The sequence below is a fragment of the Myiozetetes cayanensis genome, unplaced genomic scaffold (assembly GCF_022539395.1).
Source record: "Myiozetetes cayanensis isolate MyiCay16 unplaced genomic scaffold, myiCay2020 scf6-25, whole genome shotgun sequence".
Classification (NCBI taxonomy): domain Eukaryota; kingdom Metazoa; phylum Chordata; class Aves; order Passeriformes; family Tyrannidae; genus Myiozetetes; species Myiozetetes cayanensis.
The window spans coordinates 46,667,207-46,688,714 of record NW_026087853.1 but is presented as its reverse complement, the minus strand read 5'-3'; the positions used below and the strand labels follow the sequence as shown (position 1 = coordinate 46,688,714).

The 21,508-nt window shown below is 52.1% G+C and overlaps 1 protein-coding gene across 1 annotated transcript; it reads left to right on the top strand.

Annotated features, from left to right (window-relative positions):
* Nucleotides 1-3,626: 3,626 nt before the first annotated feature.
* LOC126651088 (insulin-like growth factor II) lies at nucleotides 3,627-21,147 on the top strand. Its single transcript, XM_050336619.1, has 4 exons — nucleotides 3,627-4,393; nucleotides 11,986-12,148; nucleotides 19,031-19,197; nucleotides 19,654-21,147. The coding sequence occupies exons 1-4, from the start codon at nucleotides 4,289-4,291 to the stop codon at nucleotides 19,894-19,896; spliced, it is 678 nt and encodes a 225-aa protein (XP_050192576.1). The 5' UTR covers nucleotides 3,627-4,288; the 3' UTR covers nucleotides 19,897-21,147.
* The last annotated feature ends 361 nt before the right edge of the window (nucleotides 21,148-21,508 follow it).

Here is a 21,508-nt window from a genome sequence, read left to right as displayed (position 1 = left end):
TGAATCTTTCTTGTTCCAACAGTTTAGTGTGCCCCAAGATCAATATATCTTACCATGCAAGGACACAGTGTTATTGTCAGGTTCCTGGGTTGTACAAAGCAAAAAGTATCGCTTTCTTAAAGCTACTGAAAGATGCTCTAGGACAAGTATGGTTATTCTTCTGCCATTAAACAGCTGTGTATAGGACTCTGGCTAATAACTCTCCATTCTCACTAGATATGACTACTTCTAGTCATCATTACAGAAGACCCAAACCTACAGCCCAGTCTCACCTTCCTTTCATCTCATCTTGCACATCTCAAACTGGAGTGCCCAGATCTGGGCAAATCCCCATTTTTGTCATTTGTGGTGTAACTGTGAAATAGACCAAATGAACACCACAGGGTATCTTGGTTTGGCTGGGATTAGGTGACCTTTCACCTCTTTGGATTATAGGTGGAGAGGAAGGGAAAAGTCATGTAAATGTCCCCTTCCCTGAAGGTATCTGCTTGGCTCATCTCCCTGGTAGCATCACTAACATCCACCCTGGCCCAGGACCACTGCATTTCTGCAGCTATTTACATTCCTCTGTCTTTGTTGAAGCTCTCATCCCTGTTTGCAAGGTCCAGGCTGGCCCCAGTTTTCCTGTTTTTCCCCCTTTCCCTGGAAAGCTTTCCAGTCCAACGCCACGTGTTGGTGGCCACCCACGAGACGCTTTGATCAGCTCAGATGGGCAGTGCTGTCAGGAGGCTTTGCAGTCTGCCCCAGTGCTTCCATAGCTGTTGCAGCAGCAAGGTTTTCTCTCCAAGTCCCTGGCATTCCCTCGTCATTTCAGGGTACCTTTCAAGTATCACTTTTATTTCAGCTCCCACTTTAGATTCACTTCGTTTCAACTCACTTTGGCTGACTTTTTGCTTTGTGAACACTGTCCTTGCTCCTTGCAAGGAATTTAATGGAAACCCAGAACCATGATTTCTCTCCTGAACTGTACCGATGACCATGGAGGTCAGACAAATGCAAGAGGCGGTGGTTTATTTTTATTGCATTTCCAACGTTTTCAGATGATGCTTTGCTGCAGTCCCATCCACTTTAAAACAAAAATGCTTCCTAGGATGCTGTGTTTTTGCTAGACCATTGGTGATCTGTGCTATGGGCCACAGGTCTTCCTATCCCTCTTTTTCTGCTTCTCTGCCCTCAGAGAAAACATCCTTGGTTTTACTGGTCCTCCTTCTGCTCTCCTTCACAGGCCCTCCTCGTAGGCAATGCCAAGGGCTGGAGTTCGGGGTGGAGGCAGCTATTGTTCCAGCTATCTGCAGTGTAATGTTCCTTATGACTGTATTAAATGAAGGGCGGAGGTCACACATCCCTAGTTTAAATTAGGTTTAGGCTGACCTTTAACAATATTACACTCGTGGATCCCCTCATAACTCACCGAATAAACTCCCAAAGGGTTTTACCACCTCCCTCTTTTCTTCCTACTGTAAGGATGCCCGAGGCTTAATGTGCTTCTCTCCAATTTCTCTTTGATTTCTAATCCTATCCCCTTTTCCCCCTTTCTCCCCCCGCCCCGCTCCCCCCAATACAGATATATTCACTCCTTTAAAGGTGGGGGGAAAGAACCTGTTCCTTTTCTCTTCTGGGCGACAGCTCTTTCTTTTGTGTCTCTTTCTTCCCTTCCCCGCCCCCCTCTTCTTTCTTGACACAATGCACTATTTATTTGCACTGAAGGATAACTAAGAAGCAATTAAAAGATCAAAAGGCACAAACACACAAGTAGATCCAGTGGCAACTTGTGGGGTTTATTTTGCTGTAGCTGCTGCTGCTGAATCTTCAGCAAACTGCCGCCGTGTTTTTCCCCCAGCCAGAGGACACCTCTCTTAGTGGGTCGCCTCTTCCTCCAAGCCGACTTTTTTATGATCGCTATTTTTCACCCCCATTGTTTGCTATTGCAGTTGTTTACTGGAAAATCACTTGTTTTTCTCAGGGAGATTAACCCTCCAAGCTTTCTTTTGTCTACTCTCAGGAGGTCCCTGTGGTGAGCTGGGGGAAGGGAGCTGGGCTCCTTTAGCTATTAACAGTAGCTTACAGCCCTGCTGACCCCCCTGCCAAGGTTGGGTCCTTTCCTTTGATGGGGTTCTGCTTTTGCAGTAAGGAAAGGTGGTTGCTCTTTGTTAAGACCACCTCTGCTGAGCGGTTTGTGAGGACCCACAACTGCGATTTACTAAGTCCTGGGCATCCAGGAGAAACTCCAAAAGCCCAAGGTAAGGATGACCCTTTTTACGAGAAATTTGGAGCCCTGACACATGCCGACAGATGCCCAGTCTCTCTGATGGTCAGGTCACTTATTTAGGTGTTTAAATATCAGTGTAGAAGCTGAGATTTGATGCCTGTGGTTGAGTTTGTCGTGCAAGGAACCACTCCCCCAGCATCACCACCCTCTCTCCCAGGTGTGCCGACGTTTCGGTTGAAGCCCACAGCCCTGACACCAGGACTGCTCGGTGTGATATGCAGTATCATATCGCAGAGGACAACTCAGGGAACAGAAGGATGCTGGGGAGGAAAGGATGTCCAAAGCCTAGTGAGAAAGGACAATCCTACCGCTATTTTATCGGGCATGTTTAGGGCAATTCCAACTGTTCAGAGATGCACCGAGAACCCCATCCTTGAAGGAAAAAAAAAAAAAAAAAGTGCAAACTTGAAAAGACAGGAAAAAAACCCAGGAGTTTTTATTGCATGCTGGGGTGAGGACTGCTACATCTTTGTCCTTTCACACCACTATCTATGGTCAGCGCTCCCTGAGGTGGACCAGCCTGCTGCCAGGTCTTAGGTAGCTCTGCTCCTCTCTGCTCCAAGAGGGTGCGTGCCTGTGGCACATCCTGGTAGGCGCGCCCCTGCAGAGGGGCACCGACCGGGGCAGCGGTGAGGGTACGGGCACCCGGGGACTGGCCTTGGAAAGCCAGCAGAGTCCCTTCCCCTAGGACAGGCTTGGAGGGCAGATCTTCGGGAGCAGGCGAGTGCCGGCCGGTGCAGCACGGTGTGCCTGCCATGCAGCAGCGCGGAGCAGCGGGAGCGCGTTCTGCCCGCGCTGCTGCACACGCACGGCAAAGCCTGGGAAAAGTCCCTTTGCCTTAAAGGCAGCGGTGCTCGCTTGCAGGAGTCGGCGGGAAGCAGAGGCGACCTAGCGGGAGGGAGTCGCTGCGGGAAGGTGCTCCGGGAGGTGCAAAACCCGAGTGCGGAGGGGCCGCGTCCATGTTGTCCACACGGACACACACGGGTGGGTGCGGGGGCTCGCTGCTGCCGAGGCGGGGGCTCTCCTGCCCGCACTGGGGCGCGTAGGGCAGGACGGAGTTCCAGGGCAGGCACGGGAGCCGGGGCAGCCGTGCGGGAATGCCCGCGCCTTTGCCGGGGAGCTTTTCGGAGCACTTCGGCGGCCGGCGCGGACACCTGTGCCCCTGCGCACCTCGGGAGACCTGAAAGCGGACGGGCTGGGCGATCTTCCCCCTCCTACCCTGCCAGGGCGTGGGGCTCGCCACCTCGCAGCGAGAGGCGCTCAAGGGGTGCCCCCCAGCATTTCTGGGCAGGGGTTCGGGGCGCAGACCACACACCTTCTCCCCTCACCTGCGGGACTGCGGGGAGGCGGGGGATGCCCGCAGCCCACCTCCCACCTGGGGCTGGCACGGGGGGTCAAAGCCCCCACCCGGCGTGGCAGCCCGCAAAGAAATCGTGCGGCAGAAACTTTCTGTCCCCTCTTCCCTCCCCGAGCTGGACTCCGGAGGGTTACGAGGGAGAAGGAGGGAAGAAAGGGAGGGAGGGAGGGAAGAGAGGGGGTTAGACAGCTCTGCAACATTATTGGCTGCGTGGCCGGGCTGGTGCTCGCCGGGAGAGCATGCCCATTGGGGGGGTATAAAAGGGGGGCAGCCGAAGCGCCTTGCCTGTCTCCTCGCTCGTGGGGCAGCCAGCTGGGAGCAGCGGGCAGTGAGGCAGCCGGCCCCTCCGCCCCGGCCAGGGGGACGCACTCAGTAAACACAAAAGTGAGAGCCACTCAAGGGGCAGCCAAAGCAGGAGGAGAGAAAGAGAAGGGAAGAAAAAAAGGGTGAAAAAAACACCCAGGAAAAAAAGAAAAAGGAAAAGGAAAGCGCTCGCTCGCTCTTTCTCTAGAATAACAAAATACCTGATCGTAACAAAATAACATCCTTCAGACAAAATCCAGCAGTGACTTGACATACCAAAAAGGCAAGGCGAGGAGAACGTGCCAGGGCCCGGGGAAGGCGAGCCAAAGCCGCGATCGCTGCCAGGGCAGGAGAGCAGCATGTCAAGCGCCGGGGCACACACGGATGAGCGCTGCCGGCAGCCCGCCTTCCTTCCCGGCCCGCCGCCGCCGCCAGAAGTTGAGAGTAGCAGCGGCAGTGCCAAGGTAAGCGCCGCTCCGCGCTGCCTCTCCGCGGGCAGAGGGCGGTGGGATTCGCCGTGCCGTGCAGAGCCGTGCCGTGCCGTGCCGTGCCGCTCAGTGCCATGCCGAGCCGAGCCGCGCACAGCCGTGCCGTGCCGTGCCGTGCTGTGCCATGCCGAGCCGCGCCGCCCCGGGCACAGCTGAGCCATCCCGAGCCGCGCCGGCCAGAGCCGCGCCGGCCCCGCTGCCCGCCGTCCCCACGCGTGTCACTAGAGGGACCCCGAGCGCCGGCCCAGCCGCCGCTGGCGGGGCGGCCCCGCTGCGGTGGGGTGCGCGGGGCATCCCCGGGGGTCCCTCCCGCGGCCGCCCGCACCCGGCGGCGCGGCGGGGATGCTGCGGCGGGATGCTGCGGCGGGGATGCTGCGGCGGGACCGCCCGGGCGCGGCGCGGAGCCGGCGCGGTCCCGCGTGGGGAGCGGCGGAGGGGCGGCTGCGGCCGTGCGGGGGCCGGGCCGGGGCTATGCGAGGTCACGCAGGGCTGCGCGGCCCCCGGCCGCCCGTGGCGCTCCCTCCGCGCCGAGCGGCGGTGGGAGCGGGGGACGCGCGGGGAGGGGACGGGCAGTTCCCCGGCTCCGGAGGCTGGAGAGATTATTAAACTCTCTTCTGCAAAACACTGCGGTGTGTTCGGTCTCGGAGGGATAAAAATACAGAGAGGAAAAACAAGAAAGCGAAGCCAAAATGGAGTGAGAGTTAATGGTTGGCGTGGAGCCTTCGACTTTCTGTGATTTTTTTTTTTTTTTAAATTTTATTTTTCTTCTGCTTCCTTCCCAATTGCTTTTCCCTGCAGTAATTGTTTTAAGAGCACAACTTGGAAAGGTTTTAGCACTCTGTTGAGCAGTAGGGAATTGGGGCACATGAGGGAACTTGGATTTAGTGTAACTGTACCAGCAGATGTGTCTGCCTCGCCTCCAGCCAGGGGTACTTCAGCAGGGTTGCTGATACGCCAGGTCTCTCTCGGGTGGTGTGGAGCAATCAAGTGTAAAAACAAGGTTTGTGTGGGCGGTTTTAAACAGACACCTCGGGAGAGCGGCTGCTTTCAACCCAGTATTCCTATACAAAGTGTGTTGTTTTCTTCCAAATGCCGGGATGTGCTTGGGAGGCTGAAGCCCATTTTTCTTTGGGTTTGCTTATTGTCAGGTTGCGTGTGTAGGGGGTGGGGGTGGGGGGTTCAGCGTGTTGGGTTCCTTTATTCCTCCTTTTGCCTTGATTTAGAGTGGAGTTGAGGAGCCTGGGTCATGGGGTTTTGTGAGGGTGACTTTGTGCTAAGGACATCTGGAGGTATAAAACTGACTGACACTTCTGATTTGAGCTCCACTGCACTGTTTTGGACCCAACTTGACGATTTTGGTGGGGGTGAATGGGTCAGAGCTGTAAATCTTGCTCCATGTTGTTGACACCCACACAAGTTCACTCAGCCTTTCAAAGGGGCTATCCCAGCTCCTGTGAAAATTCATTAAGGGATAAAAGATTTGACACTGCGAGTCCCCTCCCACCACCGCATGAAATCTGAGAGCAAAAATGTGTCTGCGTGTGTGTCCCAGGGCTTTTTCTGACAGGTGATCTTTTTTTCAGCCTGGCTGGAGAGCTGCTGCTTTGACCAGTCAACCTGGCGTTGTCAGTGCGTGTCTTCCCCTTGCTTCCTATAGGCTTCAGCATGAGCCCAGCTTGCCTCATGGAGCACCAGAGAAAAGCATTTCTGTACTTTTCTTTTTTTAAATAAAGCAAACACAGCAGGTGAGGTCTTATTTTTAGAGGGACCGAGGAGTTGGTGTGTTTCCAGCAGTGCATACGAGCACTGTAAGTGGCCCACCCTCTCTGAGCTCGTGTCCTGGGACTGACCTCTCCGATCCTTCTTTGGATTGTCTTTGCTTTTAAAAGCTGATGAGTGTTTTAGTGGGGCAAAGTGATATCGGCCTCCCTAAGCACGTTTGTCTGAGGGGTCAGGACAGGTGGGGGGCACAGGGGGAAGAAATCTGCCTTGGCGTTGCGGCCCAGCTCTGAAAGGGTTAAATTTGCTCTGCCAAGGTATAAAGCAAGTTCAGCGTGTTGTGGGAATATCACTTGCCAGTAGACTCCAGTCACCACGATTTCTGATTTAACAGCTTAACTTGCTGTTAACTTTCCCTGATATACTCCAGGTTCTGTAGGGGAATGCAGAAAGGAGAGAGGAACAATAAAGAAAGGAGTTAAGTGAGGCTACGAAAATGGACTTAAATCCCTTCACTGGGTCCTGCCAGCTGTCTTTAGAAGCGTTAAGCAAGATTGCGTTTCCTTTTTTTTGTACAATAAATCAAATGTTTCTGGGCTGCATACCAAAATTTATGCAATACACTCTTACTCCCCAGTGGGGTGAGTAAATGGTACTGAATACCCCATTCACCTTTTTCAGCTTGATTTTTCCACAGTCACGGTAGTTCTCGCTGTAACATGTATAGACGTGGGGTGTGGGCAGCGCTCCCCTGCCTGCCTCAGCCTCTGTCCCACAAGCAGAGGAGGCAGGTGGCTCTCCTGGGTCACAGGATGGGAGGCAGAAAGGTGACCCCAGGTGTGGGGCAGAGTGGGCTGCTGATGGGGATGAGCAATGAAGACAAAAAGTGTGAATGCTAAAAATAGCAGCAGTATTGCCATCCTCAGCCATATGAATGTCATGCGAGCCAGGTGCCAAGAATCGTGAGGTTGTGTTGTGGTTTGTTTTTTTTTTTTTCTTCAAGCCTGAGCTAAACAGCAAAACAGCTGGTCTTAGGTTGGTTTTATTCATCTGACAGCTCAATGGTCTAAAGTTTTGTGTTTTGAAACTTGCTTCTTCCAGGCTGTGGGTTGGAAATCTCCTCATTTCTCTTTTAGATAAAGAGCGAGGCCCTTCTGTGGCACAGCATGAAGTGGCTGCTCTCCCTTCAGGTCCTGTTGGGCACCTCATCCTTGTGCCTCTGCCTAAGATGCAGCTCCTGGGTGGTTTTCAGCTGCCAAGGCACCTGCCTCTCCCACTGGTCTCCACTATTCCTTTGCTGTTTGGTACCTCAGGGCGAGGTTTGGCACCTCCCACGAGGTTGGGTTGCCCTGTGGGCAGGGGCAGCATTCACTTGGCACATGTGAGTTTGGCATCCTGCCCCTTCAGGATTGTTGTGCTCAAAACCAGGTCAGCTCCCTACTCTCCTGGGGCAGTCCACAGGGAGGAGTAATGCAGAGAGGCAGATGTTCAGCATCTCTCACAGGCAGTCATGAGAGTAGCGAAACATCAGTCTGCTCACTTTTTTTTGGAGGAGGGGTGGAGTGTGAAGGATGCTGGGATGTGCAAACTGGGGTTTTCCCTCTGGCACACACCACTGGGTTTAGGCTGGTGACTTTTTGCTGTGCTCCCTTTTAAATGCAGCAGTGCTCCACAAAGAAGTGAGTTTTGTGTGGTTTTTTTTTTTCCCATCCAAATCCAAATTTTACAGACTAGGCCATCTGTCAATTCCCTCCTACGTTGTTCTGTTCATATTAAATTGCAATGAAGGCCAGACTGAAGAAGGAATTAGGTCAGACAAGAGGTTTAGTCTCCATTTTTGGGGAGATGTTTGTTGCCCAAGAGGCACTGTGGTTTGGTTTGCTCAGAACAAGCCTGGACATAAGGGATGCCTGAGCTATTCTCTGAGATTTGGCAACTGGACCTTTTAGTGCATTGTGGCCTCTTGGCCCCTCGCTCCCCAGCAGCTGGACAGTAATTGCCGATCCAGCTGATTCTGGAGCAGATCCTGAAATATTCTACGATGGTCTCAGATGGGAGGGTGACTCCACTGCAGATCTGCCCTCAGTCTCGCTCCTGGCACACCACAGCCACTTGTAGAAGACCCTGTCTGTTGGACCTCTCTGCTGAATGGGTACAGCAGTGAGGCAGGAATACACAGGAGTTCCAAGGCAGAGGCAGCATCCTGCAAATGGCAGCTTGTGCCTAAGCTTGTTCTAGTGGCAGCCTGGCTTTGTGTAGGGTGCTGGGAATGCAGAGGAATGCAGGAGAGGGACATGAAGATGGAGAGCAAAGCAGACCCTCCCTGGGAAAGAGAGGCCAGCAGTGTGTGCTAATGTCTTGTCTGAGCCTCTTCTGCACTGAACATGCTGCTCTCAGATGCAGGTTATTCAGAGGAACTTCAGATGTGATTCCTAGGATGGTACACAGGGTACCTGTGCAACCAAAAAATTGCTCTTGCATCACCCTCTTGCACACTGTGTGGGGTCCAAACCCTCCTTAAAATTAATTTGGTGCTCAGGTTATTGGGCATCCAGCATGCCTAGCACTGCCATTCCTGCTACATCCTAAAGCCTTTGAGCTCTCCCTGGACACATGAGGAGGAACATCAGCCAGCAAAGCTGGTTCAACCCGCCTTGGCAAGAAGGGAACTGTGGTGGCTGTAGTCTCTCTCTTAGCAGACATAGGACCTTGTTCTTTAGGGAAGCGACCCACTTCCCCCTCTCTGCCTTGTTCCTGTCCCATGTCATGTAAGAGAGGCTTTCTAATAAAATCTGAAGGTTTTTTCAGCCATTGGTGTGAATTTACTCCTGTCCTACAGCTGAGGAGATTGTCCCTGTCCTAATGCTCGAACTAGAAAGGAAAAGCTCTGGTGTCCCAGTGGAGAATTAAGCCTTGGACGGGTTCAGAGGGCTTCGACTCGTCATACTGAGCAGTATTTGGCCATGACAGCTGAGGCCCCATGCAATCTGTGCAGCTGGTCATGGGCAGTGTGTGCCATGGCACCCTGTTCGGGGGAGTAGCACCTGCTCCAGCAGCCATGGTGAGGCAGGTACAAGTTCTCCTGCCTGGGTGCTGCTCGTCCCTGCTGGGGGAGACATACAAGTGCGGGAAGGATCAACTGAAAGGTCATTGGGATGTGCTGAGCTGGTAATGGCATTATGGGAGCCTGTCTAGCCTTGGGGGGAAAGCCTGGGGCTTTTTCCTCAGCATAGCCAGAAGGGCTAAAGTGAGAGGGAAAAGGGCTTACAGGGTTGGGTTGGGTTGTGGCTTCATCAAACTGGAGAGAAACTGCAGCACTGGGTAGTAAATAAAGATACTTTTTGCTTTGCTGCCTGGTTTCTCATTACATGGCTGCTGGAGGGAACAGGGAGGTGCCAAGGTGATGGCAGTGGAAAGGGCTGGCAGTTGGTGCATGGGCAAAGGTGGACTTCATCGCATTTCACAACTCCAGGTTAGCCATGATCTGGATGACAGCACTGGGGCTGTCCCTCTCCTCGTGGCTTTAAGGGTTTCCTGGATGGAGTTATGGGATGTGTGGGCACCCAAAAAGAGCTTACAGTGGAGGCAGGGAAAGCTGCCAGGGGCTGCCTTGTGCTTGTGGTGTGGGTTGCGCAGGAGCGGGTATTTTCCAAGGAGCACGAGTGTTTTTCCACAGAAGGTATCAGGTCTCCCCAGCATCAGATATCGCCCCGCTGACAAAATCTCACTCTCTCTTTTCTTTTCAGAGCATCTCACCCCTTTCTTTAGACTGAATGTGGAGGAAAAACGGGGTTTGTCACTGTGCCACCAAGCAGCCCCTTCTTGGGGGGATGACTTTGGCTTGACCTGTTCACTAGCCAGCGTGAGCCTGATTGGGAACAGGGGATTATGTAGGTGTCCTGAAGTCCTACATCAGTGCCTTCAGTGGCAGTGCTGGCTGGCACACATCTGTCACCCAGGCAATGAGCTGCTGACACTATCCAAGCCCTGGGGACACCAGCAAACAGGACATGCATGTAAAAAAAAGGAGGAAAAGAGGGGGAAAAAATAGGGAAGGGAGCAGGATTGTTGGTCTCTTGTCAGTTGGAGATCTGGCTGATAATGCTGCTGCACCAGGGCCATGACCTCAGCAGTGAAGGTGCAGCTGTGGTCATGTCAGGGAGACCCAGTGAACACCTGTTGGCCACTTGATACAAAAAAATCACAGTGAAAAGGTGTTGGTGGCAAAACACTGCATCTTGGCAGCATGGTGTCACAGCCTGATGCCATCCCTCTGCTCCTACTTTAATACAGAATAAAGCCCCTGCAGTATGTCAAAGGGATCACTGCTACTGGAAAAGCTGGTCCTGGTCTCATCACTTGCTGGTTTGAGACCAGTTTGTGCCCAGGGCTGCTGCCTCTCTTTTCCAGAGCCCAGGAGGGCTTTGGTCAGCCTTGATGGTCTCTGCCAGCACAGGCTGAGCATCAACATTCAAGCAGGGGGGATACACCCCACAGCCCACCCAGACCTTGTAACTTCTTGGCTTTTCTTGCTGCTAGTCCCTGTCCTCCTGCTGCTCAGTAGAGCCCGCAGCTTGCAAGCATGATGCATTTCTAGCAGCAAGGATTTGAGCTATGTGCTAGTAAAAATTCGGTAGCAAGGGTGTCTTTATTGCTGGCAGGACCGTAGCGGGGCCTCGGGGGAGCTGGGCTAATTTCCTGGCTGCGCTGCAGACTTCCCCTGTGACCTTGGGCGAGTCATTTAATCTATCCTGGGCTTCAGCTCCATCTCTGAGCATCCCGGGAGGGTGAGGTAATATTCATTAACTGATGTTATTCTCGAGATGCTCAGATGCTATGGTGATGAAAGCTGGATGTGAAATCCAGCATCTTGGTTGAATGTTAGCAAAGAGAGGGGATGCTCTGCTTGAGATTAGGATTGCCACACACAGTCTGCTATTTTGACACACTTCTCCTCTTCATTTTGAGTTGACCTGTCTGGTTACCAGTGTTATTTGGCTGTATGTATACTTTGAGGCTCATCATTGAGGACTGTAATACCTTGAACCATCCATGGGTTTTGTCCTATCCAGTGGGGCCATAACAGCCTTGCTTTACACTTACAGAAGCTGACATGGAGGTAAAACTGTTTGCTGGAGAGGAGCCAGGGGAAATCTTTGGGCTGGATAGCAAATATCCAGGGAGTTTCTTTTTTAGTGCTCTGCACTGTCTGATACTGCCTTGACCCTCCTTGGTGATGCTGCAAGTGTGTTTCTCATGGCACTGCATTGTTCCTGAGGGATGTCTTCTCAGTCCCAACTCTCGCCAGCAAACATGGCTTGTGCAATCAGCCCCTTGACTGTCCGAGCCTTGCATGCCCAGGACAAAGGCTGTTGTTCCCAGCTTTCCTCAAAAGCATCTCTAGGACAGGTTTAAACATCACTTGTTTTTGCTTTGAGGGAACATGTTTTCAGGTATGGCATGAAAACCTCTCATCAGAAGAAGGAAAAAAAAACCCCACTGATAATAATTCGAACGAACTCCCATGTGAAGGTTGGGGGGGAGAAATAAAAAAATCACACTGTTGAAAGAGCAGAGGGAATAAAAACCTTTTAGAGGTAGGTTGAAGTGGGATTTTCCAATGGAAAAACTGCTTCAATGCAAACCTTGTCTGACCGGAGCGGTTGCCCGGCAGACCGAGGAGCCGGCCTCACACCAGTGGCTGTCGCAGCGCTGCCGGTCCTTCCCTGCAGCATCTTGACATGTCTGGGCATCAAACCCCCAGCGTGCTGTGGGCGGGGGGCATTGCCTGGGGGAGGTGGCGCAGGGGGTCTCTCTGGGCAGTGTTAATGCTGTGCCTCTGTCCCCAGGTGCAGAGGATGTGCGCGGCGAGGCGGATGCTGCTGCTGCTGCTGGCTTTCCTGGCCTACGCACTGGATTCAGCGGCCGCGTACGGCACGGCGGAGACCCTCTGCGGCGGGGAGCTGGTGGACACACTGCAGTTCGTCTGCGGGGACAGGGGCTTCTATTTCAGTAAGTGCTGGGCAGCTGCCAGCAGCGGGCAGGATGCTGCCCCCATCCCACGCCCTGCTTCAGTGGAGCCAGGCCGGGAGGGAAAGGAGGGGTTTCCCAGCCTGGTGCTTTTCATGATTTCCTTATACGTGGCAGTAGGCCAGGAGAAGAGCAAGAAAGTGGACATGTTCAGGGTGACATAAACCCACCTTGCGTCAATTTTGGGGACTGCCTCATACCATGGGGTAACTGGGTCCCACATATGATGCTTGGGGAAACTGAATATCACTGGGGAACCTTATGTGGCTGGCTCACCAGTGATGCGGGCAAGTCATTACAATAGTGAGGATGTCTGCAGCCAGCTCTCTGCTGAGCTTAGGTCCTGGCTTATTTTGAAACCTTGCAGCCTAAGTGCTCCTTCTGACAGCAGGCAGGGAGCTGAGCACTCATTCCTGGGCAGGCTTTGCTTTGGTATACCAGCACCTTCTAGGCTGCTCCAAAACACACTTCATGACCTCCTAGCTACCTGATGGTGAACTTGTTGCTGAAGAGTGTTGTCTTATCCTTTTGCAGTGCAGCTAGTGCAATAAAAAAAATCGCAGCACTGCCGTTGTCTGCAGAGTGCAGATGGCTTCAGGCCAGTTGGCTGCAGCAGGCTTTCCACCAGGATGCTTTGGGTGTTTGGACCATTGGCACTAGCAGTACAATGGCTTAGCTGGTAAACAGGAAGGACAAGGAGTAAACCAGTAGCAATGGAAGCAGAGTGATCCATGGGCAAAGTTGCCTCGAGTGTGACACCTTGTTTTGGTGTATCAGTCCTCTGCTCTGCTTGGGAGAGGGAAGACCCTGTGTCTTGCTCCCCACTGAGGACTGAACCACAGACTAACTGATTACAGGAAAGATGCAAAATCAAACGGGGGGAAGAGGATGGAAATACCAGCTGCACATGGTGCAATGTATTTGGCAGTCTTGCCTCTGCCTTGTGAAAAGGTGTTAAAAAGTCACTTTCAAGTAACAGGGCATTTTTTTTGAGTAGTGGAGTTGAGAGCCAGCCTCGCTCTTATCCAGTCTGCCTGTGCAGGGAACAGATTGCTGCAAAGCTGGGAGACGACTCTGGATGTCCCTTCCCAGCCTGGATGCTTTGCCAGACTTGACTGGTGCTGCCTGCTGAGGTTGGGCAGGGAGAGGTGCGGGGAATCCCACACCCAGCCACAGCGGAGTTCAGGCTGTGTAATTCCTGGCAGGTGGTTGGGCTGCAGGTGGCTTTGGAACTAGCTGGGGCAATCACGGTGCCCCATCACAGCTGAGCAGCAAAATGTTTTCATTGCTCCCTGGGTGCTGTGGGCAGGCAGCACTTTTGGAGTGCTCTGGATGCACTTCCCTCCTCTGACTGATCCGAGCGGTGAGGGTGTGTGTGTCAGCTGCCTTTCCTCTTCCGCCTTTCCTCTGCCAATGAGCTCTGTGCCAGCACTCAGCCGAGGTGGCAGGTCTGGGTTTAGCCTTACTGGCACAGCAAGGAGACAAACTCCTCTCCTCCTCTCTTAGCTCTTCCTCTCCCTCTAGATGTAGAGGAGCATCTGTCTTCCTCCCATGGTTTCTCTTCCCTCCTCCCTCTCTCTGGGTGATGAAAGGGAATGGGGCTTTTGTTTTACGGTCAAACTGACCTCCTTTCACCTCAAATAACCCAGCTGCCCAGGCCAAAATAAAATCACTTTTGAAGGGAGACAAGTCTCTTGGTGCCAAGTGACCATTCTGGTGCTTGCAAGGGGATTCTTGCTTTTTTTTTTTTTTTTTTTTGTCCTCTCCCATCACTCCCCCCTTTACCTTTACAAATATTGCTAGAGAGCTCAGGTGCTGGGGATAAAGCAAAGTTCCCCCAGTCCAATATTTTAACCCCTTCAGCATCTGATTGGTCTGCTCCATGCAGGGCTGAAGATGTTTGGGCAATACCTCTACTTGATGAAGGGTTTTGACATCTCCTTTTCATTTAATTTTTCCCCCTCTACCTCCATCAGTTGGCCTCATAACTGATTAATTCTCCTGACAACATTCATTTTCACTCTTAAACCCACATGGCTACACTATTGTCACTGTGTAGATGCAATAGGGTACAGTTATGTTGCACAATTAAAGCAATTAAAGTTGTCTTAAAGCTGAGCACCTCACAACATGGAATGTATGACCTGATGAGCAGCCTGTGCTAATGCAGTCATTCATATGGGAAGTAAATGACTTGAGCAGCCTTGTCCCATGGGTACACAAGAATCCTGCTTGCTGGACAAGGGTTGTTGAAACATCTGATTGGTAATATTGGAAAAAAAACACCAAAAAATGGTATGAAAATCCATTATTGTTTTTTTGCTGCAGCACTTGTTTAAGTACTTATGATGCTCTGCATTCTTACAAGTGAGCACTTTGCTAGCAAAGCTAGCTCTGAAATACAACATTCTTTGCATGGATGCAAGGGGATGCAGTGTACTCACAGAGTTTCATCCCCCAGACATCTGGTTCTGGGGAAATATGCAAACTAGACTGAGGAGGGTACACCCCTGATAACTGGAATGCCTATCTGTCCACTGGCATGAGGAGTGAGTCCCAGCCTCCAGATGCCCTGGGGGGCATTGTGGCTGGGAGGCAGGTGCATGAGGCCGAGAATGTTGAAGCTGCCTCCAAGAGCTGGGGATGCAAAAGAGCTGCACTAACAGGAGCAGGAGCCAGCACACTTTACTCTCCCCTAGTGATGCCTCATCTCTGTGACTTTTAAGGCTGTTGGGTTGGCTTGCAGCAGCTGCAGTGGCCCTGTGGTAGGGTTGGGACTGCTCTCCCTGCTCCCCAGCACCCACCCAGGGACAGCGGCACAGCCCAAGGAGGAATTCTGAGTTTAGCCCCGAGTGAAAATGCAGGGTAGGTCGAGAGGAAGCCTCGGCCGTGAAGTTGCTGTCATGCAGTGCTGGCAGGGAGGGAGAAGGGGCTGTAGGGGGAGAGGCGGCCGACTTCTCTGTAAACAACAGCTCCTGTTTCCTCCTTTCCAACAGCTGATAAGAATTTAGCTCTTTGCAGCCGCTTGTGCTGACGGGGCACATTCTTGCGCACCCGCCGCTCCTCCGAATAATACTAGGAAAAAGCAGGGGGGAAAGTGCGGTGCCGGGGTGGGGGAGGGCCAGGCCGGGGGCACTGGGACGGGGCCCGGTGCTGCACAAAGGCCCCCTTGTTGCTCCCAACATTCCTGCGACAGGGGCACGGGGACTGTTTACACCCAAAGTCCCCTTCCACTCGGCTGACCGCCTGATTGACCGGAGGAGAGGGGACCCAGCCAGGGTGGCACCAGCACAGTGCACCCCTCCCCGCAGCATCTGTCCGGCCCTGGTGAGAGTAGGGAGCCCAGAGCAGTGGGGTGTTGATGCTGGGGAAGAGACCCTCCTGTCCCCCGTGGCCATGGCAGTGTCACTGCCTCTGGCACAGTGGCATGGCTGAGCTGCAGGTACGGTATGTGGCCTCTCTGGGTTTGGCTTTATACTGCTTCTGGGATGCCCAGCTCTCCCTGTCGGGACAGCCCGCTGCTAGGCTGCAATAACCCCAGGCAGCAGAAGGGCTTTGCACCACTCGGCTTTGCATCACTGGACTTTGCATCTCAGGGCTTGTACCCTCAGCAGCACTGTAGGAAGTTTTGGTGAAGCACAGTTTTGGGAAAAAGAGCCTAGCCATTCATTGAAGGCCCAGAGGAAGCGTGTTTCCTCGGGAGGAAGCGGTCATTGCTGCGATGGGAAGTGGCTCGCGTGCCCGAGTGGTGCCGCAGCCTGCTGCCCACACAGTTCTCCCCTGGGTGTAAGAGACAGAGCGGCGAAACCTTCCTTGGGTTTGGCAGTGGTAGTAAAGTGAGATGCCACCCATGAGCAAAAGCCAGGAAATTCAACCTTTAGTCCCTGTGTAAATTGTTACGGAACAAACACTTTTCCCAATCCAGGTCAGCAGCGATATTGCTGTTAGCCAGCAATGTCCTGGTGTTTCTTTCCTGGGTTGTTGTCTCCAGGTACTTTCTGTGACTAAATCACTGTTTGCTATGTTTGCTTATTTTTTTTCCTAAAGTAACTCTCCCACAGTGGATTGTATTGGCATTTGGCAAGATCCCTATGGACAATTATGTAATGGGAAATGTGTCCTGTCGGACAGTCGTGGTGGAGCTGGTAGTGGTGCCACCAAGGGGAAGGACGTGTGGCAGTTTTATGCAAGAGAGAAAGGGCAGCACATTTGGGTCTGGGGGCCATATGTGTGCCCACTGGCTGGGCAGGGGAGTGGTCAGGGAGGAAAAGGCCGTAGCACCACAGTTGGTCCCTGCTGGGAGCTCACCCTGATGGTGCCACGCTGGGCATTTGCTAACACATGGTGACATGATCTTCCCATGTGTACCCATGCCACAGACTGACCTTGATGGCATGGCAGTGAATATAGTCCCGCTTTCCTTGTTGTGTTTTTCCTTCCCTCTTCTTTCCAAACAAGCACATAGCTGCAAGTGGGAAACTTCTGTTTTTGAGAGGAGACGTGTAACCTTTCGAAACCTCAACTTCTCCTCAAACCGTGTGTGTCATCACTTGTGCAACCTTCTGTTCAGCGGGAGTGTGAATGCAGCCCTCTGGGGAAGTGCTAGCAAGGAGGGGTGACTTGAATTTTTTTCTCTTTCCCTTCCAAACTCTCCTTCTGCCCATGCTCACAATGCCTTTCTGGAGCAATCTAATGCTTCAGCAGCCTGTCCTGCCTGCAAGTTGGGCACTGGGATTGATAGGTGCTGAGCAGGGGCCGTAAGCAGCACAGGGTGTTGGTGTGGTGCACATCTTCCATGGACCTCACTGAGCATTGCATGCATAGAGAAGAATACGTGCAGCTGGCCCCAGGCTGGCTCCTCTCCTCTGTCTTCTTTGGGCATCATCACCCAGACTGCCTACATTGGCATTGCTTGTGCAGCTGTGGGCACCCAACACACCTGCCCTGCCTCTAAAGGGAGATCCCAATCCAGTGTGCTTTTTGGACACAAGTATTTATATAGAGAAAATTAAACTCTTAATGATGTTCCCTTTGCTGGATCTTTACCAAGAGTGAACCATCCTTCTCACCTTCCTGGGGGGCTGGTTTAAGGTTGTGCCTGAAATTTTTCTAGAGAGAAAGAAAAAGTAAAAAGAAAGGTGGTGGCACAGGACGGACAAATGTGGAAAATAGAGCATTTAAAATGACTGCCAAGGGTGGGTCTCATGGTATGAGTGAGCTGCCCCATCACCTTGGTGCCATGTTTGTTATCGTGACCCCTGAGCATGGTGGCAATGCACCAGCATGGAGCAGATGGCTCCATGATATGGGATCATGACCAGTTTTAACAGAGAATGGGTGCCCTGATGCCAGGGCTTTTCCAGAGGCAGCAGCAAGGCATGGTCGTGGAGTTTTGCATGCCAGCATTGCACACATGGGGCAGTGTTGTGCATGGAGAGTTGTGTTGAATATGCCTGTCTGTGTTGCAGACACGGGGCTGCATTGAACGGACAGGGCTGCATCCCACATGCATATCTACATTGCACTTCTGGGGCTCCTTCTCACAGGTGGGGTTGTACAGTATGCATAGATAACTCCTGTGCTTTGTACTTTGTCTCAAGGCACTTTGGGTGGGCACCCAGGTTGGGGTACGCCCCAGGGAAAGTGGTCAGCCCCTCCTAAGCCGAGATCCCTAAATCTTCACCAAGGCCTAATACTTGAGTGCCTGCTTCATCTGGAGCGCAAGCAGGGGCATCATGGGTCATGCACAGGGCCAGTGTGGACCATTTTGGGTGTTCCTGCAGGCCAGCTGGGGTGTGGAGGCTTGGCACGGCTTGGTGAGCACTGCACTTACACCACTTGCTCTCAGTTTTTCCCATGCTTAAATTCTCCTGGTTTCCAAGCCCCACTGGTGCTCGCCTCAGCTTTCCTGGCTCGGAGCACCTTGCACTGGGAAGAGGCAGTGTGTAGAACCTTGGCAGCAAACTCTGTAACAGCACAAAAGCATAATATGCTGTGTGCAAAAGAATAGAGAAAATCCTTTTGGTTTTAGCCAGTTTACATTTTGGAAGTCACAATTCCCAAGTAAATCTGCTTTGCATCAGAAAATCGAATTTACCTGTCTCTTTTATTTCAAGAGAGGGAGGAAACAGTAAAAGTGATGTAAGCTTTTCCTTTGGAGCACTTTGGTCATCGTTAAGTAGTGATATGAAATGCACTTGATCCTTGCTGCACCAGATATGGGCTTTTGCATCCTTCTGCAGGCAGAAATGGGAGAGGAACCCTTATTAAAAGATTAAGTTTAATAGCTATTCTTGGCGGGTGTGGGAGCCTGTATTCTTTCTGCAGCTGTCTCAGAGATGTCCCATCTGGTAAAATTTAGCCGCCTTGGTTCACTTCACCTGCCTGAATGTTGACCCGACAGAGGGAGGTTGGCAGCTGCAATGCTGTGCTGCTTCTTTCTAATAAAATCCGCTTGCCAGGATCAACATCTGAGACAGTTACAGTAATCAACTCAGAGCTGGCGGTCAGGCTGGGCTTGAGCTTCCTTGCCTTAGCTGCGCTCAAAAAGTCCACCCATGCCAGAGATACGGGAGGGAGATAAATCCCCATCATTCAAAGTGCCTTTAAACTACAGCTGGAGGCATGTGGGGAGACCTGTTGGCATCAATAGCATTTGTCTGGGAAAGTCTTAGCATGAAACTTGGCTGGTTTGTGGGTGCATGTCAGCTGGTTTGGGAGAAGCGCTGCTATTTTTGAAGTGTGTTGAACCCACCAGTCTCTGGTGGCTGGTGGAGGGATGCTTGCAAGGGGACAGGTGCTATGGAGGTGGGAAGAGGGTCCTGACCAGGTTGGTGGCTAACGCCAGGGTCTCTGCTGTTGCAGGTAGACCGGTGGGACGAAATAACCGGCGGATCAACCGGGGTATTGTGGAGGAGTGCTGCTTTCGGAGCTGTGACCTGGCTCTGCTGGAAACATACTGCGCCAAGTCCGTCAAGTCGGAGCGTGACCTCTCCGCCACCTCCCTGTCAGGCCTGCCAGCCCTCAACAAGGTAGGGAGGCTGTGCCAGGATGGTGGTCCTTCTCTGAAATAAATAGCGAGAGAAAAGATGGGAAGGCCATGGGTGGGAGATGACAAACCCCAGCTGCAAGGTCTGTTGCTTCTGCAGAACCTTTGAGAGACAGCCACCATTGACAAGTCATAACAACGAGCCTGCCAAAAATCAGCTTTTATTAAAGTGGGGAACCAGAGGTGGGCTAGGTCACAGTCACAGAACTGTTTGGGTTGCAAGTGACCTTTAAAGGTCATCTAGTGCAACCGCCCTGTAATAAGTAGTGACATCTTCAAATAGATCAGGTTGCTCAGAGCCCCATCCAACCTGACCGTGACTGTTTCCAGGGATGGGGTAATATTTCTATGGGATGGATGGAAGTCCAAGAGGGGAAACACCCTCTGGAGCGCAAGCAGGCTTAAGCAGAGGCTAATATTGCCATCCCTCTCCTCGCAGGAGAGCTTCCAGAAGCCCTCGCACGCCAAATACTCCAAGTATGACCTGTGGCAGAAGAAGAGCTCCCAGCGGCTGCAGCGGGAAGTGCCCAGCATCCTGCGGGCTCGCCAGTACCGGTGGCAGGCAGAGGGGCTGCAAGCAGCTGAGGAAGCCAAGGTGCTGCATCGTCCCCTCATCTCCCTGCCCAGCCAGAGGCCTCCAGCGGTGCGAGCCTCCCCGGAGACGGCTGGCCCCCAGAAATGAACCCTGACCAGCTGTCTCGATTTTTGATCTCCTGGGGGAGGGCGGGAGGACTGGTGATTCCCGACCCCCAAGCCCCTCCGTCCCCGGGGCCGCTGAGCCAAGGAGCGGGGCGGCGGGGCACCCTCACGCCGCTCTGGCCCCAACCAAACAACTGACACAGCAAGGAGGGGATGGCGGCGGCAGCGGCGGTGGCGAGCAGCACCGCTCCCACGGCATCGTCCTTTAGGGGTGGGGGGGAGGGTTGTTTCGTTTCCCACACCTGTTTCATTCCCCCGTGCCCCCAGTATTTCCAAGCCTGTACTTGCAAAGGGACAGTTTGGCACTTGAACTTTTTGCTGCCGGGTGCTGCGTGACATCCCCGGTGCCAACACCAGAAGACAAAAGAAAGAGCAAGAGGGAAAAAGGATATGAAATTAAAAATTTTTTTTTACCTTTTTTTTCTCGTGAAGAGTCCATTCCATGTCTTTCTTGACAATAAAGTGAAAAAAAAACCACAATAAAATGGGGAGAAATATTGAGGGATAAAATTTTTTTGCCTCATTCCCACCCCACTTTTTTCTTCTTATTTTGTTCTTTTTTTTTCTTTTGGTTTTCTTATTTTTATAACTTTCTTTTGCACCTTTAAACAAAAAATGTACCTTAGAAGAAGTTCCGAGGAGCCCCCATCTGCGTTTTTGTGTGTGTGCTTCATTACAAGATTCCAAATCGACTTGCACCTTTTTGAAATCACCGATGATGTGAGAAAGAGAGGAAGAGGAGAGAGAAAGCGAGAAAGAGAGAAGGAAAAGGAAAGGGGAAAGAAGAAAAAAAAGAAAAAAGTGAGCTGATGCTCACTTTAAATGGAGAAGGCGTCTGCATTGCACATTTGCCACGGATTTAGTTGATTTATATATATAATATATTATATAACTTTTTTGGCAAAAAAAGCACTATTTTTATGGGACATTTTGTGTAGTATCTGAAGAGGGATTGTAATGTTTAAAATGTGTTATGGTGCTAAAGTAAGTTGGAAGGGAAAAAACCCAGAAATAGCAAGGGAGGGTGGGGAGGGAAGACAAGATAGCGAATACTGAACTTGAAATTTTAGCTTTTCGTTTTAGGAAAAGTGTGATAAATGTGTTTCTTTTCTCTTCTGAAATACAGCTTGGTCATGACCATATGAGCTAGTTGGCTGTTACTCATGTACACAGATGCACGCACACACAGAAATACATCAACACGCATCCTTTTTTAAAAAAAAAAAACAACAAACAACAAAACAAGCAACAAAACAAAACAACAAAACCACCGCAATTTAGAACTAAAAGGGAAACGTTCTAGAGACAAACTATTTTGAATGGTGAAGGTGTTGCCGGTTACAACTCAAGGCCCTGCTTCTGCATGGACCCTTGGCAGAGCTTGGCTTCCTGAGCCGCGGGGATCCTACTGCTTCTTCCCCGCCCTCACAGCTTGCTCGCACGCCGATGCTCCAGCGAGTGGGCAGGTGGGCAGTCCTCGACAGCAGGCCCCTGCAGAAGCAGCAGCAGTTCCGTGCCCTGCCATCTCCTTTTCCTTCTCTTGCCCTTTGCGTCCTTCTCACCGGACCCTTCTCTCCCTGCCCCACGCCTCCCGC